The sequence below is a fragment of the Lontra canadensis genome, unplaced genomic scaffold (genome assembly GCF_010015895.1).
Source record: "Lontra canadensis isolate GAN:19392208 unplaced genomic scaffold, GSC_riverotter_1.0 scaffold30, whole genome shotgun sequence".
NCBI classification, from domain to species: Eukaryota; Metazoa; Chordata; class Mammalia; order Carnivora; family Mustelidae; genus Lontra; species Lontra canadensis.
The window spans coordinates 792055-808321 of NW_022631024.1; the positions used below are offsets into that span (position 1 = coordinate 792055).

Here is a 16267-nt window from a genome sequence, read left to right on the forward strand (position 1 = left end):
TTATTTTGACAGGTTTTTACCGGTGTCTTTGCTTTTCATATACTGTATGTAGCTACCCTACTGATGACTTTTTAGCTGAATCTCTTGGAGTTTCCTAGACCAACAATCAGATGATCAGAAAACAATTATATTTTGGGGTGCCTGGGTGGCTCAGTGGGTTAAGCCTCTGCCTTCGGCTCAGATCATGATCCTGGGTGTTGGGATTGAGCTCCACTTCGGGCTCTCTGCTCAGCAGGGACTCTGAGACTCTCAGCAGGGAGACTGCTTCCCCCTCCCCCTCTGCCTGCTTCTCTGCCTACTTGTGATCTCTCTCTGTGTCAAATAAATCAATAAAATCTTTTTTAAAAAAAGAACATAATTATATTTTATCTTTTTCCTTTAGTATATACACATACACGTACGTATGCATGTGTGTAATTTTTTTTCTTGTCTTGCCTGGTTTGCTAGAACCTCCAGACTACTGTTACACACATACAGTATCAGATATTTAGTAAGCTCATCCTATTCCTGACTTTATTTTTTTTTTTTATCATGAAAAAACTGTATTTAGATTTAGCCAGCTGGACTCAGTTTAGATGATCCCAATTTTGTTGGCAACATCCAAAGCATCATAGTCAGGGGCCAGCCGAACGTATGCCTTCTTCTCTCCATCAGGCCTGATTAAGGTGTTGACCTTGGCTACATCAATGTCATAGAGCTTCTTCACAGCCTGTTTGATCTGGTGCTTGTTGGCCTTGACATCCACAATGAACACAAGTGTGTTGTTGTCTTCTATTTTCTTCATGGCTGACTCAGTAGTCAGGGGGAACTTGATGATGGCATAGTGATCAAGCTTGTTTCTCCTGGGGGCGCTCTTTCGAGGGTATTTGGGCTGCCTTCGGAGACACAGAGTCTTGGGTCGTCGGAACGTAGGTGATGTGCGGATCTTCTTTTTTTTGTGACTGTGGACGCCTTTCAGCACCGCTTTCTTGGCCTTCAAAGCCTTTGCTTTGGCTTCGGCTTTGGGAGGGGCAGGGGCTTCCTTCTTAGCTTTCGGCGCCATCTTCGTAAAAGGGCTATTCCTGACTTTATAAAGAAACCATTCTAATGTTTCCATCTGAGGTATAATTTTTATAGTTCTTGTCTGTAAAATACTCATCGTAGTAAAAGTATTTTTTCTTCCAATCTAAATTTAATTTGAATTCTTAAAAATTTGAAATGGACATCAAACTTTCAAGTAAGTTTTCAGTAATTAGCAAGTTCATATTACTTTCTCTATGAGTAAGTCCATTATATTAACATATTTATTAAGATTGAATCATCCTTACACTCTGCAACAATCCCTACTTGTCTTGATGTAGTGTTGCTTTCCTGCAGTTCTGAATGTGATTTGATAACATAGGCCGTCCTTGTTTTGTGTGGTACCATGTAAATTGCTCTTTGCACATATAAGAGCTGTGTATCAGAGCCTTGTGCTTGTTTTCCAACGTTATAACATGCACCTGTCTTACTTAACAGGGCACTGTGCTAAATGAAAATAGCTTGTTTATATTTATATTCATATGCTTTTTTTCATGTATGTTAGATTCGAATTCAAGAAAAATGAAGACCCTTTCTCTTTCTCGTGCTCCAAAGCTGTTTAAGTACAAAAGCTAAATAGACTTCATAAAACCATCCCCTTAGATGTAATACACATCTCTGACAATCTTGTCACTCTATTTTGGGGCTCTTCAGCTCTTTTACTTCTTTTTTTTTTTTAAGATTTTATTTATTTTTGAGAGACAGAGCACAAGCACAAGCTGGGGGAAGGGCAGAGGGAGAAGCAGACTCCCCACTGAGTTCCAGGGAGCTGATGCGGGGCTCAATCCCAGGACCCTGAGATCATGACCAGAGCCTAAGGCAGACGGTTAACAAACTGAGACACCCAGGCACCCCTACTGAGACTTTCTTTTGTCCTAGAACATGTACTTGGCCTGAAAGGACTATGAGGAAAGTCTGGTTTTCTCTTTCTAGCTCCCTCTTTTTTTTTTTTTTAATTTAATTATTTACTTATTTATTTGTCAGAGAGAGCGCGAGAGAGAGCCCAAGAAGGGGGAGCAGCAGGCAGAGAGAGAGGGAGAAGCAGGCCCCCCACCAAGCAAGGAGCCCAATGCAGGACACGATTCCAGGACCCTGAAATTGTGACCTGATCTGAAGGCAGCCTCTCAACCGACTGAGCCACCAAGGCATCCCTCTAGCTCTCTCTTGAAAATAAAGCTCTCGGGGTATCTGGGTGGTTCAGTGAGTTAAGCATCTGCCTTCAGCTCAGGTCATCATCCCAGAGTCCTGGGATGGAGCCCTAGTTGGGCTCCCTGCTCAGTGGGGAGTCTACTTCTCCCTCTGCCCCTTCCCTTCGCCCACCCCACTATGCAAGCACACTTGCTCTCCCAAATAAAATAAATAAAATATTTCTTTAAAAAAGCTAAAAAAAAAGAAAGAAAGAAAGAACTCTTTTAATGTCCGGGCTTCCTTCTCCCAACATATCCAAGTGAGGAGCTCTCTCTAATTGTCAGTGCAGTCATTAAGCTTTTCATATTTTTTGAAAAAGTATTGTTATTGCAACCCTGTGGGTCATTAAGCCAGTGATATTTCAGGACCTGTTCAGGTACATTCAAGTGAAGGATTAAGGTCATGAACTTGCTGTGCAGCCCGGACATACCCATCGTCTTTCCCCAACAGCACCATGTTTAGTGCCCGCAGTACCCAATAGTATGGTAGATTTTGAGGAAATTGATGCTGGGAGAATTCAGAATTTGTAAATTTGGTTCACAAATTCTTTAGAGAGAATGTTTGGATTTTAGTGAAGGAGAGAAAAGGAAATGATTTGCTAGAAAAGAAAAGGAAGGCTTTCTGGAGGGGAATAGAATTGTGCAAGTTACAAAGGCCAATAATCATAATTACTAAATACATGTATATTTATGTATGCATATGTGTGTGTGTTCTCCATTATTTAAAACGCTTCCACGCCCCTTCCTTTATTTAGGCATCACAGTAATCCTTTGAGAAGGTCTTTATTTTGTCCCATTTTGCTGCGTGAAACACTGTGGTTCCAAGTATGGAACCGAGATCTTCCATATGAAGTTCTTTCACTGTATCAGGCTAGGAATCAACCCTAGAGAGGCCACAAAATGTCCCGTCCACAATACAGCCCCTGGGAGGACGAGGAGAAGGAAGGGGTCTGGCTCTTTGGGTGTCCTCCAATGTGTAACCTCGGTGTTTGTCTCATTTGAGATCCCTGCGGCGAAGTTGAATGAGCTGCTCGAGAATTTCTATGTCACCGTTAAGAAGAGTGACGGCTCTGACTTCCTGGCCACCTCGCTGCACGCCATTCGCCGCGGCCTGGACCGCATCCTGAAGAATGCAGGCGTGGGCTTCTCCATCACCAGCAGCACCTTCAGCTCTTCCACCAAGAAACTCAAGGAGAAGCTGTGGGTGCTGAGTAAGGCAGGGATGTCAGGGGCTCGTTCTCGCAATATTGTCTACTTCTCTCTTTCCGATGAGGAGGAGATGTGGCAGGCAGGGTGTCTGGGGGATGACAGCCCTATCACTCTGCTGTCCACCGTGGTCAAGTACAACAGCCAGTACCTGAACATGAGGACGCTGCAGGAACACGCAGATCTGATGTACGGTGACATTGAGCTGCTCAAAGACCCCCAGAACCAGCCGTATTTTGCCCGGACAGACAGTGTCAAACGGGAGAGCCGGAGTGGTTCCACTAGAGTATGCCACGGGAAAATCTACCACGAGCATTCCAGGGGCCACAAGCAGTGCCCTTACTGCCTCCTCTACAAGTACATGTACATCCACCGGCCGCCCACGCAAATGGAGGCCAAGTCCCCGTTCTACCTTACGGCCAGGAAGGAGGCCACAGACACAGGCAGCGTGTGGTACGAGGAGCAGAGGATGGGCCTGCGGTCTCTTCGGGGGATCGTCCCCAACTTAGCCAAGAAGGTCAAGCTGGAAAACTGTGAGAACTTCACCTTTGTCTCATTTACTCAGGTCTCCAGGAGGCTCGGCTCCCACAGTTGCTGTCAGTGAGTCTCCCCTGGGCCCAGGCCACTGCCCTGCTCACCCTGAGGGGCAAGAGTTCCCTCAGGCAAGCGGGGCCAGAGCTCTGAGGTGGCAGCGAGTGACGGCGACCTCAAGGTCAGGCTGGTCTCTGGCAGGGTGACCTGCTATTTCTTCAACTTCGGGTGTGTTTTTGTAACTGAAAGTAGAGGAGTCTGAATGATTAGGGTATTTTATCCAAATGTGTGTCACCTTTGTTAAATTATAGAATCTAACACCATGTATAACTGCTCCATAAACAAGAGTGAGGAAGTTCATTTAGTGCCTTTTAAGCACAGATTTTCTTAAAAAAAAGAAAAAAAAAGAAAAAAGAATAAAGGAGACTGTTTAAGTAGTCATTAAAAAATACTCCCAGTAGCCTAGTAGCTTTAGAATGTTATGAAGACTATATACACTTTGTTGAATTACACTCACAATAAGGAACTGGAAGGAGAGAGGCAGATACGTTAACTATTTCCAGGAGAAAAATTGCACTTGACACTCCTCTGTCTGTTTTGTTGATGGATAGCTTGGTTCTGCAGAGCAAGCAGCTTTGCCTGCTAGAAGCTGGTGGGGCTGCACTAGGGAGTGCTGATGGGGAGATGGGGGTGGCCCCCACTGCTCTCAGCATGGGGAGCAACTTGATCCCTGTGTCAATGGGGACAATTTTAATTTTATGGAAAAAGATGAATGCGCCAGACGATATTTAGGAGAGCAAGGTTTCCAGTGACCTGGGTGGTTTGTACCATGAGGGAATTTCCAGAAGTGGCTTGGAAAAAAGTGATCTGTGATCAAAATATGAAAACCTCCTGAAGCAGAAGTGCCTACGTGTTCTTCCTCAGCACCACGTGAAACCTATTTTCATTTGAACCTTTTTTTGGAATCTTTAAAAATCTGTCCTTTGTGTCATACAGTTGTGCCGTCAGCATCTACCCCCAGATTTGTTAAACGACCACAGGTAATTTTCAGGCTTCGCCCGGAAAATCCAACAAAGCAAGCTGCAAAGAAAGCAAATGCCCAAACGTGTTTATGAAAGTACTTAGGATATGTTTTATCAAAGTTGGACTTTTTTTCCGCAACGACAGATGTCATCATTCTAGGCCGGCACCGCATGGGCCATGATGACGGAGACAGCCTGCCAGGTAAGCGGACTCAGCACTAAGGACACGCGTGTAAAAATCAGAGCGTGATGATAGGTCATTGATACACTCAGGTAAACTGCAGCCTGACCACATGTTATTGAAACATGAGCAGAATTTTCTGGTAACTACTCTGAATGACAAGAGAAAAAGGAGCCCAAAGAGTGCAAATCAATAATAACAATAATTTCCAGGAATCTTTATGTTGTATTTGAGGAAGGACTGCTACAAGATTATGTTCCTGCGTGTGCTTTCTAATCCAAAATTGAAATTCCAGTATAAAATTCATGTTGCAAGAGTCCTAAAATCGGTTCTAGTTCTTTTGCAAAACATTACTGTAGTATTTATTTTAATTAATTGTTCTTAAAAATCATTCACCAGTCGTTGAAATATGTAATACATCCTTTACCAGAAAAGACTCAGCCAATGCTGCCTTAAGGTTTAATGTTGTTCCCTTTTTAGTTAAACTGAACATTTATAATTTTGTTTACTAGTTGATCTTTTCTGAGTATGGGTTCATTTTGGTATGTCTCCGTGCATATGTAAGTAACACTGATTTAGTAATCAGTGTTATGACTTGATACTGCATATTATTCTGTTGTGATTTCCTATAGTGGTTTTAGGGTTTTGCTTAAAGAAGAGACACAAAGCATTAGGTATAGTTTTCCTTAGTTTGCTAAATACCCAAAGGATATTTTGTTTGTGGAAAGCAGGTGGTGATCTTTCCTGTCAGTTCTGCACTTAAACAGAAATACACCCCATGTGAAATCTTGGGCAGACAGAGCCTGCAGCCTAATTAAATAAAACCTCCATTTTTATTTTAAATAGAAGCAAGAGGAAATGGCCTTTAGGAATCCCTGATCTTTTCAGATTTCAACACGTCCATAAGTAGCAATAACTGACCCAGAGGTTGTCATCCTTCTGTTGACAGGGGCTTTTCCTCAGCTGAACAACCACCTCTGTCTCACATTTGTTGCTTCTCACTGTTTGATGTGCTATAAATCCCAGAGTTCTGAGGTGAATGACTGAATAAAAAACCAGGAGGTGGAAACTTCAGTGATATCTGATGGAACGAGAACGTTGCATCTCAGCATCCTAATGCCACGCATTTTGTGCCCCCCTCGGGGACTGGGAGTTAGATTTAGCAGATGCTACTCTGTGCCACCGGTTAATGAGGTACTTTGTTACGTGTTTGCGTGAGATTTCTGTGTGTGTATGCAACACACGCTTCAAATGTGTATGTGGTGACGCCTGGTAAACCTGCTAAGGTGGCAGAGCCCCTCTTCTTTGTATGGTCATGGCCGGAGTAGCTAGTTCTAGCGGGCAGTCAGCCCTTCCAGCCACCCTCACTCATGCCTGATGGAGGACGCCATGATTTTCCACTCTTGCCTAAGCCAGGAGAAAGGAGAATCCCAAGAGAAGGAAGGGGGTGGGGGAAGATTAAGGGCATTTTCTCCACTTACCTTTATTTATTTATTTATTTATTTTACTCAAAAGTGGGAACGCATATCAGGAGCTCCCAAGCTCACCGAAGCACAAGTTGCCTCTGGCTCGGCGTCAGGAACGGTGGAGCTGCAGGTGTTAGGGAGGACCTGTGGGGTGCTTTGGGCGAGCTCTTGCCCACAGCACCTTCTGCGTCTGCTCTAACACGAGCCCTGCTTGCTTGATAGCTCCCCTCCAGAATCTAACAGGTCTCCCCTCAGAAGTGTATTCTAGCAGACGTGATGGAGGGTCAGCTTGGAAGGGTGTGATCCCATTAAACGTGAAAGGTTAACACAGCACTGGGTGCACAGTAAGCATGCAATACTTGTTAGCTATTTTAGCTACAAGTTTGGGTAATAGTAATAATTAATATTATTCAACGAATCTGCGTCACATCAATTATTTCTTCCATTGTGGAGATTCTCCCTCCTTTAAACCGTTAAACTTGAAGAGGAAACCAAACCTGATAATCTGGTCACAGGTATGCCCATAAATTCTACCTCCAACACAGCCAAGCCCTGTTACCTCAGCTGTAAGCAAAAACACGTGAAGAATGGAGATGCCTTAAGAGGCTTTATGAGAAAGCTTTTGCATTGTTTCGTGTGTTTGCAAAGGGGAGTATTATGGAAGAACCTAACCAAAGCTGTGAAAGAAATGGTCTCCTTGGTCGTGTGGCATTTTCCAGCTCTCCTTGGGTTATGTGCTGCATTAGTCCTGCTCTGACTGATAAATGGTGTTTGAAGAAATGTGAAATTCTATTACTTTGAATTTTATTTCAATTCGGCCTTATTTAAAGGATCAAACACTACATCCCAGCATGTTCACAGACCGTCATTGGGAGAATCTGGACAAGATAACCTTCAATTGGAAGCTGAAGCCTCTTGCAGTAGTAGAGAGAGAACTGGACTGGGAGCTCCTTCCCTCCTCTGCGGTTCTGGTCTCACTTCCATCGGTGATGGAGTGGGATCACTGGACTGGATCACTTCCAGCCTGAACAGTGTTACAGTTCCTGAAGCCCGTAGTGTTAGGAAGTGGCAGAACTCGGAAGCAAAATTCCTAATTCCTCAAGGTCATATAGTGGATCTCCTAAATTTTAAGAGCTTCTCACTCTACTGGAACACTTTCTTTTGAAAAAATAGTTTTCTTGAATTGTCAGGTTTCACAGATTTTTAAAAATTGTTTTTTGCTATCTCTAGGCAGCAACATGTTGATTACTTTTCTCAGTTTAGGCTAATGCTGACCACAGTTTAACTACTTCAATAAAGTAAACGGGATGTTTAAACATTATGTTTATCAAAATGCATCTCTTTGTCATTACTGAAATCTGGTTTTTGACCTAGTAACCAGTTTACCTTTAGGCATTGATAAATGCAAACAACAGAAACCTCAGAGTCACCTCATTTTCTCTACATGTGATCCAGTTTTGTCTAAGTTAGGGCCCATGCACATTTAGAAACAGTTAACAGTCCTGAGCAGAAGAATATATTAAAAGTTTCAAGTTCACATATATCTTTACATGTTTTTGCTTTGGGGTTGAGTTTTTAATGCTCTGTATTAAAAGAAAAACATCCAAGGGTTTAATCAGTGTTCTTAAAAATCTTTGTGTTTTTTTTCCCCCCATGAGAATTAATCTCCTTAGTAGAGGGGGAGTTTGGTGGCGACCTAAGGACACGCTCCCTTCCTGAGAGAAGAAAAGGCTTTTGATTGACTTATCTCTGGGAATTCCTATATATTCTGTGTCCATGAATTCTGACATCACAGGATTTCCCAAAACTCCTTTGAGGGAGGCTGCCCATCCTTCTGGCAAAGTTTGCCTATTACCATGATGATTTCATGTACTACTAGTTCTTCATAGTCCAAGAAATCCCGAGATGTCTCTCATGTTTAGTTGGTTGACCAGAATCAGATTTCTGTGCTCAATTAAAGTGCTTTATTAATCTAATGCAGCTGATATGGAACTTAATTTCAGGAAATATTTGTTAAAACAAAAGATCACTGGGTTATATTAGATGCATATTGCTTCCATTACTATTAAAAGCATTTAGATAGATCCCTCCCCCACAATGAGAGGAGAATGAGCTCCTAAATATTTTATGGTCAAGATAACTGATTTGATTAATTTACATTAATTAATAATTACATTATTTAATAATTACATTAATTAATAACTGCAGTTACTGTTACAGTTCAAAAAAGTTTCTAGAAGGTTCTCATTTGACTAACACTGTGGTAAGTACTTTCTCACAGCTGCCTCATATTTTCATCTAATTTCACAACAGCTCTACAAGTTAGGTCTAAGTATTCCCATGTTATTTACTGGGAAATCCAAGGCTCAGAGAAGTTAAGTAAATTTCTCAAAGTCTCACCGAGCTTATAAATTGGAGAACTTAAGTCTGAAGCCAGGTCTTCTGACTCCAAATCCAGTGTTCAGTCCGTGAGAAAAACTGCCTTCTTTGGGGCTACAGAGGGTCCGTTTATCACAGAACTTAAAAAAAGTAAACACGATTTCTTTTTTTTTTTTTTTTAAGATTTTATTTATTTATTTGACAGAGAGATCACAAGTAGATGGAGAGACAGGCAGAGAGAGAGAGAGAGAGAGGGAAGCAGGCTCCCTGCTGAGCAGAGAGCCCGATGCGGGGCTCGATCCCAGGACCCTGAGAACATGACCTGAGCCGAAGGCAGCGGCTTAACCCACTGAGCCACCCAGGCGCCCCATAAACACGATTTCTATCTGTTTAGGAAACACTTCATTTCTCAAGTCATACGGTGACACACCTCTTATGTACTCTCTTACTAACTGATTGGTCACTTGGTATGTTTCAGTAGTTCTGGAAAGCCTGATGGTTTTCTGTGAACATTCTGCATATTGAAAACTTTTTGTCTTTATCCAATAAATAACTTGTATTACCTATTACCTACCCTAAAGGGCAGACGTTCATGCCAATTTATTCTAATAAAAGTCAAATACTTTACTAATTGTACCTGTCTTGACAATGGTATCATTGCTTAAAATGTAAAAGGCTTCCTAACCTATGTCACAATTATATGCACATGTTTTTTACTTTCTTTTTTTAAAATTTTGATGTCAAAGAATTTTTATAATCTTTAGGCTAAAGCACCCTCATAGCAAAATATACTTACTTAGTCATTTGTTTTCTATTCTTCTTTCCTTTATCTGGGCATGTTTACTTTCTGCTTTGAGACTTAAAAAACAATAGGTTATAAGTAACTCTGAGATCATGTAGTCAAATTCCCTCATTTTACCAATAAGGAAGTAGAAGCCCAAAGATATCTGAGGGGCCGTCCAAGGTTAGCAAGACAGTAAATAGATTCAGGACAAGAACATTAATCCAAAACTCTTTCCTCCATACCATCACTGGGAAGATTTGGATTTTTAAAAAACAAATTATTGAATTGCATCTCACAGAACGACATGTGGCTAGCAGAAGCCCCCACTGAACTCCTAACGTCCCAAAGAAACACTCATAAAAACCTCCAAAGAAGGCCAAATCTCTGTTCTAGAATCTAGACGGAATTGGTACAAGTTATGAGGCATACGGTGCTGGAATGAGGCAAAATCTTCCAGGGGTAGCTCGGGATTTTCTCCGGCTTCATGTCATGAAATGGACATGCTGAGAAATAAGAACTTTGAAAGATATTTAGTAACTCGTTTTTTTCACCAACAGTGTCTGCCTGCTTACTCAGGATCAGATCTCCCAAGCCAGAGAAATAACTGGCTGATCCTCTCTCTTAACCAGATGGAGAGACCATGAAGATTCTCTATATCCCACCCCTTCTGCCTTCCTGCTCCCCGCCCCGCCCCCCTTCATTCTCCCAGGACTCCTAGGGCTAAATGTGAGCAGAAAGCAGAAAGATTTCTTAGAGGCATGGTGCATTCTGTGAAAAATGTCCTTTAGGTGAAGGCAGATACAAAGAAGTAGCAGAATATGCAAATGCTGTGATTTTTCATGTATGATATTAGTTCAGAGATCTAGAAAACAGTAGGAAGGATTGGGAAGGCGCTTCAATAGCAAAGCATTAAACTTGAAATTGGACTTGGAGATATGCATACTACCTTATCCACCACACTATATACCCACAAAAGAAAGTTGACAAACACTCACATGGAGACAGCACAACCACGGGCAGATACTGGATCGGGAAGAGGATTGTATTTAAGGATGAATACAGAGAGAAAAAAAGGGAGGGGTATATTAAAAAAAAAAAAAATGACTGAAGCAAGGAAAACAAACAGCTTCCAAGAGCATTTGGAAATGAAAGCTGTCTACTGCGAGAAACAAGAAAATGGTAGGACTCTTCTTGTTGTAACTGAAAGAACAGAAGAATTGCTTCCGCGCAGCAATCGTTACCTCAGACGGGGGTGGGTTTAGAGAAAAAGGCGCTAGAATAAAATGAAAAAGAAGAGAGATTAGAAAGAAAGATTGCAAGGAAGCTAAAAGCACAGATTACAATCCACACTGGAAGCAGAAAAGAACAGGACTGAGTTTAGAAACAAATCAATAATGTGAAGGACAGACTTGAGATTTTCTTCCTCATGTTCTTTCAAAAGAAGTAAGAGATGGAAACAATGGGGAAAGATAATGGATTTGGAAGACTAGGATCATTAGGTAATATTCCTGAGTTTTGCTTTCCTGATGGAAAAACTGTTGAGGAAAAAATACATCATCAGACTACAAAAATGAAATCTTTCCTGAATAGAATGAAAATCTGTGTATGTAGGGTGAAAGGATTCGCTGCATTCCAGCCCCCCACCCTCCCCCACCCCCAAAAAAGGGAAAAGAAACCTGTATCCAGGCACCTCCTGGCAAAAATTTTAACTACTGAGGATAGAGAATGAAAAATTCTGTCAGAAGTAACAGGTCACCTATCAGAAAACAAAAGAGCTTTCTGGCTTCAACCTTCTGCTCTGTAGTACCAAATGCCAGGAAACAATAGGGAATTCTGGAGGGAAACATTGTGGAATTCTGGAATTTGATCCATGTTAAATACAAAAGGATTTTTAGTTATGACAAGCATTCAGGAAATAAACCACCTATGGATTATTCTAGTAAACCATACTGTAACCTACAAAGTTTGGTTTGAAAAAGCAATTTTTGCTTAATATAATTTCAAGGGACTCTGGGGCATTAAACATCAGATCATTTACCCACGAGAAGAAGGCTATGTACGCTCTTAAATAGGTAATATGGCTGTAAGCCACGTATCTAAAAGTGCCCAAAGTCCTCACGCAAATGGGCTTCCCTAACTCAAGAAAATGTACATGAAAATAATTGTCATATCACAGCGTCGTGTTCCTTCATTTTTATTACTGAAGTGATGTGTTGTCATGATCACATAAATAGAAAATTCAGATACATTCCTTACAAATAAATTTTAAATGGCCCTCAATTTCCTCTGCTTCCACCTAAAATGCTATTCTGAGAGATTCTCTTACTTCCCAGTGAGAAGAGGCAAGGGGTCTGAGAGCCTGGATGAGAACTCGCCAAGGTTAATCCCTCGTGCCGGTCCCCTTTCCTCAAATCCAGAACTAGCTTTTAGATACGTGGTTTCCAGCCGTATTACCTATTAAGTTAGAAAATCACGGAATCTATATCTGTGTTTTAAAAAGAGAACGAGGGAAAACAAACCTTGTTTTAGAATATAAGGAAGGTTCTGTTTCAACAGCAGGAAGCTAGCCTGGGGCAGTGACCGTGCTTTCCCTAGCTGGACTCAAAGTTTTAAATTCAGATATTAAGAGAATAGAAGCAGCTAACCACCCCACCCACCCAACTAATTAATTACTTCTGGAGTCTCATGTCAGCGTTGGAACTGAAGCTGGGTTGTTTTGTTTGGTTTTTCATTTGCTTGCACTGGAAGGACTTGAAAAGACCCAGGAATGTTGAGTATCATTGGCCTTAATGCTCAGTTCCTTCCTGGCAGTCTAAAGGTTTATCTGTGCCCCCAAATTTCCTTGCAATTTAAACTCTAAATTAAATTTTCAACACAACCAGCATGTTTGCTTTAAATTTAGCAAGAGAATGGCTAATAGATTGCTTTGCATTTGCTTCCTTTTTCATTCTGTAGCACAGCAAACCTCTTCCAGATGGAGAGAATCTCTTCTGGAGAGTTTCCAAGTGTAACCTTTTCCAGGGTCCCCTGTTGCTTGGCTGTGACTGACAAAAGTCTGTTCACTATAACAACTTAGATGAGAAACGCAGTGCTTTTCTTTAAAATTTTAAATATTTTCTATGTGGCTGTACGTTCCAAATGATGGCAACAAACATGTGTCCTAATGTTTTCACTGTTCTGGGTATGTTGGGTTGGTCGTTTTTTTTTTTTGTTTTTTTAGTGTAGAGGAGGATATCCATCATTTCTTAACACTGGAAACATCATTCTAAATAATATAAGAAATGGTCAGTAATTTGAACACATTTAATGTACCATTTTCAGCTTTTTCTTTCTTCCCTGACTGCACGTGGGAGCACACGTGTGGGAAAACCCAGGTGGCATCTGTCTTCTGTCACGGAGCGTCAGAGGTGGACGGGATTTTCTTGTTCATCTAGTCCAGCTCTCTATTGGTAGTCTTTTAGCGTCTGTTAACAATTTGCAAGGTTCTGGGCTTTTGTTTTTGTTTTTTTTAAGTTGTTGTTTGGTTTATGTATGTGCAGCTTGACTGTTTAACCCAGATTTTTGAAAATAAAAAAGTTAATGTCTATTTTATGTCTGTTTTATTAAAATAACTTAGTTATTTAGACTTAATCAGCAGTAAGTATGGTTTCTGAATGTTTTTTTATTTTCATATCACATTCCTGGAAATAACATTTTCCTTTGTAGTTTGCAACGTAAGGACATTTTGAGCAGTTCTTTGCCCAGAGGCTATGCTCCTGAGCTAATGCCCAGGGTGAAATTGTTCTGTCTGACCCTCCCTCTGGTTCTCCGACTCAGATTTCTTCACTGGGCTGCTGGGAGCTCATTTGGAAAGCCCTTGTAGGTGACTATATCGTCCACGATATAGGTGCCTCTAAATAATGTTATTCTGCTCTCTAAATTATTATTTTTGGTTTTGAGAGAGTATATTTAATCCTGAAAACCATTAAAAGAGACATTTACAGCTCTAAATCATTCCTAAAATACAAGTTTCTGAAAAACCTTTCCAAATGGGTCACATGCCGATGGTGGTGAAATGAGGTTTTTCATTGAGAATTATTGACTCTCAGGCAGACTGACTCTCTTCTCATTGTCCCACTTAGAGCAATGATTTCTTAAATTTTAGACTTCTGGACCAGTTTAAAAATATAATGAAAGCTACCAACCATTTTCTCAGGAAAATGCATATATGCAGCAGCATTTTACACACATGAACTCAGGCTTAAACAGGCCTACATTCAATTTTTTTTTTTAAAGAGCTGCCTTTTTGAGATGCAGTCTAAAAGATTTAAGGATTTTCTTCAACGTAATCCAGGACCGGTAGAGTCGGTGGAAACGTAGAAGATAGGCAAATTGGCCTAGAGTAAGATCACTGTTAAAGCTAGTCAAGGGGTACGTGAGGGTTTGTTATACTCTCCTCTGTTCTTTTGTATATGCTTGAAATTTTCTATAAGGAAGAGTTTAAACCAACAAGTGCCTGGAGATACTGCAACCCTCCTCATGGATCTCTTATAATCAGAGAATCTTCTGGCTGAGAGGAAGGACCTGAGGAGAGATGAGAGTAAGTGTGCTGACAAAGCCAGGTAAGCAACAACCGCCCCCCCTCCAACACCTGAGGGTGATTTTCAGGCCAGAATACTGGGTTGGAGCAGGACTGGCAAGAACCAATGACATTCGAATGTTCCTAGTAATGCAACCTACCAGATGGGATACATGTTGTTTTCTCCCTATAATGCAGAAAAGTAGCTCTGTGGAAATCTTGGAGGGCTGGTTCTGGCAGCTGTACAAAAGGTGTAGTCATGATGTGCAGGTTGAGATGGGATCCGATCGTGCTAAAGTTGCCGTGAAGATTGCACACCGAGCCTGGAGGTCCAAGGGCCTGGGACAGCACGTGGCTTTCTAGGCCTCGGGGACAAATACTCCCAGGGGTTGCCATGGAAACTATGTGCTACCAAGACCTAGAAAGGACCAGAGAATGCTCAGGCGAGCACCAGCAAGGGGTGTGGAGTGTGGGTACGTGCACCACCGGCTTGGTGCACCCTAACTCTCTTAGGTGTTACGACATTATCTTCTAGGGACTGGAGGAGTATCTCGTGACCAGTATGTTTGCCTTATTCAATCTGTTCCATCTCCATTTTCTTGCCCTCTCTGAGATGAGGACCTGGAGCCCCAGGAGGTGTACGTCCTGTCTCCCTTCCCCAGTACATCTCCTTTTCCTTTTCTTCCTTTCTGTTTCCCTGTATCAGTTCTCCCTCTGCTTAGGAGCATTTCCACTCCCGTTTTTGCTGGTACGACACCAGGGACAGACATGAAAGATATTAAACAAGATATATTTCAGCAATAAACAAGATTCTTGTATTTCTCGAGGGATCCCAAAGAAATAATGACGAGAAATAAAAATTCCTGCTGGAGTATTTACAATGTACTCAGCTGTTGAAATGCTCAAAATGCAATCAAGGAAGTAATTTAGCATGTTTCTAACACACTTAACTATGGTCATAACGTTGAAGAGTTTGGCCAAATTTTAAAAACCCTGTGAATCTTTTAAGACCTTATTAAGGAATCTAACCCTCACAAGAACAAGGGCAGTTGTGGTAGGTAATAGTTAATACCGTATTTGTGGTTTGTTGTTACCGTCTGTCCCTAGGATCGTGGCCCAGAATTGAAAGGATGCGGTTTGACCTCCCCCTAGGCAGGGAACAGTAGAATCCAGATGTTTCCTTTTGTGCTGTGGTCTCAGGACGTGTGTCGACTGTGTTTGGGCCACTGTCACGTATTTCTCTCGCTTGCTCATGTCACTCGTGCTTGCTCAGTGTGAGTCTCCAGCCAGGGCACAGTTCCTCAACTGTCCATCATTCTTCTACCTCATCCACAACTATTGTGAGAGCTGAGCTCACTTAGTCTATTATTTTACTTGATGCTTTCTTTAAATTAATTCGTTTATTTACTGGAATCTATTTCAAAGCAAAAAATAATAATAATAGTAACTTTCTTTTAAACAGAGTTTCTCAAATGAGACCACTCGGGTTCAAACTCCAGCTCTGCTTCTTATTAGTTCTGTGAATGTGGGCAAGTTATTTGACCTCTCTGGGCTTCCATTTCTTCATTTTTAAAAGGGGTCAACAATATTGATCTTAGAAGGTTGTGGTGAGGATAAAGTAAGAATATAATACATATGAAGCACTTAGAACAATGCTTCCTACAAAGTAACCATAAAAAATAAGTAACAGATATGCTTATTCTTTATAACATAAGTGCAGTTACTTGAAATACACACACCACCGTTGCAGTTTAATATGTTTGCCCATATAAACTCCAAGAATCATCTCTATCATCACCAATGACAAAATAACCACACTTTAGGAAAGAGCATGACTACCCCCCCCATCCATTTTAAGATTATTTTTCACTGGCTTCTGTGAGAATTTAAAGTG

The 16267-nt window shown here is 41.4% G+C and overlaps 2 protein-coding genes across 3 annotated transcripts in view; one reads left to right on the forward strand and one right to left on the reverse strand.

Moving 5' to 3' along the window:
- The window catches only part of KIAA1958 (KIAA1958 ortholog), a 160497-nt gene extending 155826 nt beyond the window's left edge, over positions 1-4671 (forward strand). For both annotated transcript variants that reach the window (XM_032865616.1, XM_032865615.1), the window contains one exon: positions 3250-4671. In XM_032865616.1, the coding sequence (XP_032721507.1) occupies positions 3250-4056 (807 nt within the window). In that variant the 3' untranslated portion in view covers positions 4057-4671. The remainder of the gene's footprint in view (positions 1-3249) is intronic.
- LOC116872470 (60S ribosomal protein L23a-like) lies at positions 572-1052 on the reverse strand. Its single transcript, XM_032865617.1, has one exon. The coding sequence runs from the start codon at positions 1040-1042 to the stop codon at positions 572-574; it is 471 nt and encodes a 156-aa protein (XP_032721508.1). The 5' UTR covers positions 1043-1052.
- Positions 4672-16267: the final 11596 nt, after the last annotated feature.

What these genes read in the sequence shown, in the direction of transcription:
- LOC116872470 (XM_032865617.1), bottom strand. Translation starts at nt 1,042, where the DNA reads ATGGCGCCGAAAGCTAAGAAGGAAGCCCCTGCCCCTCCCAAAGCCGAA.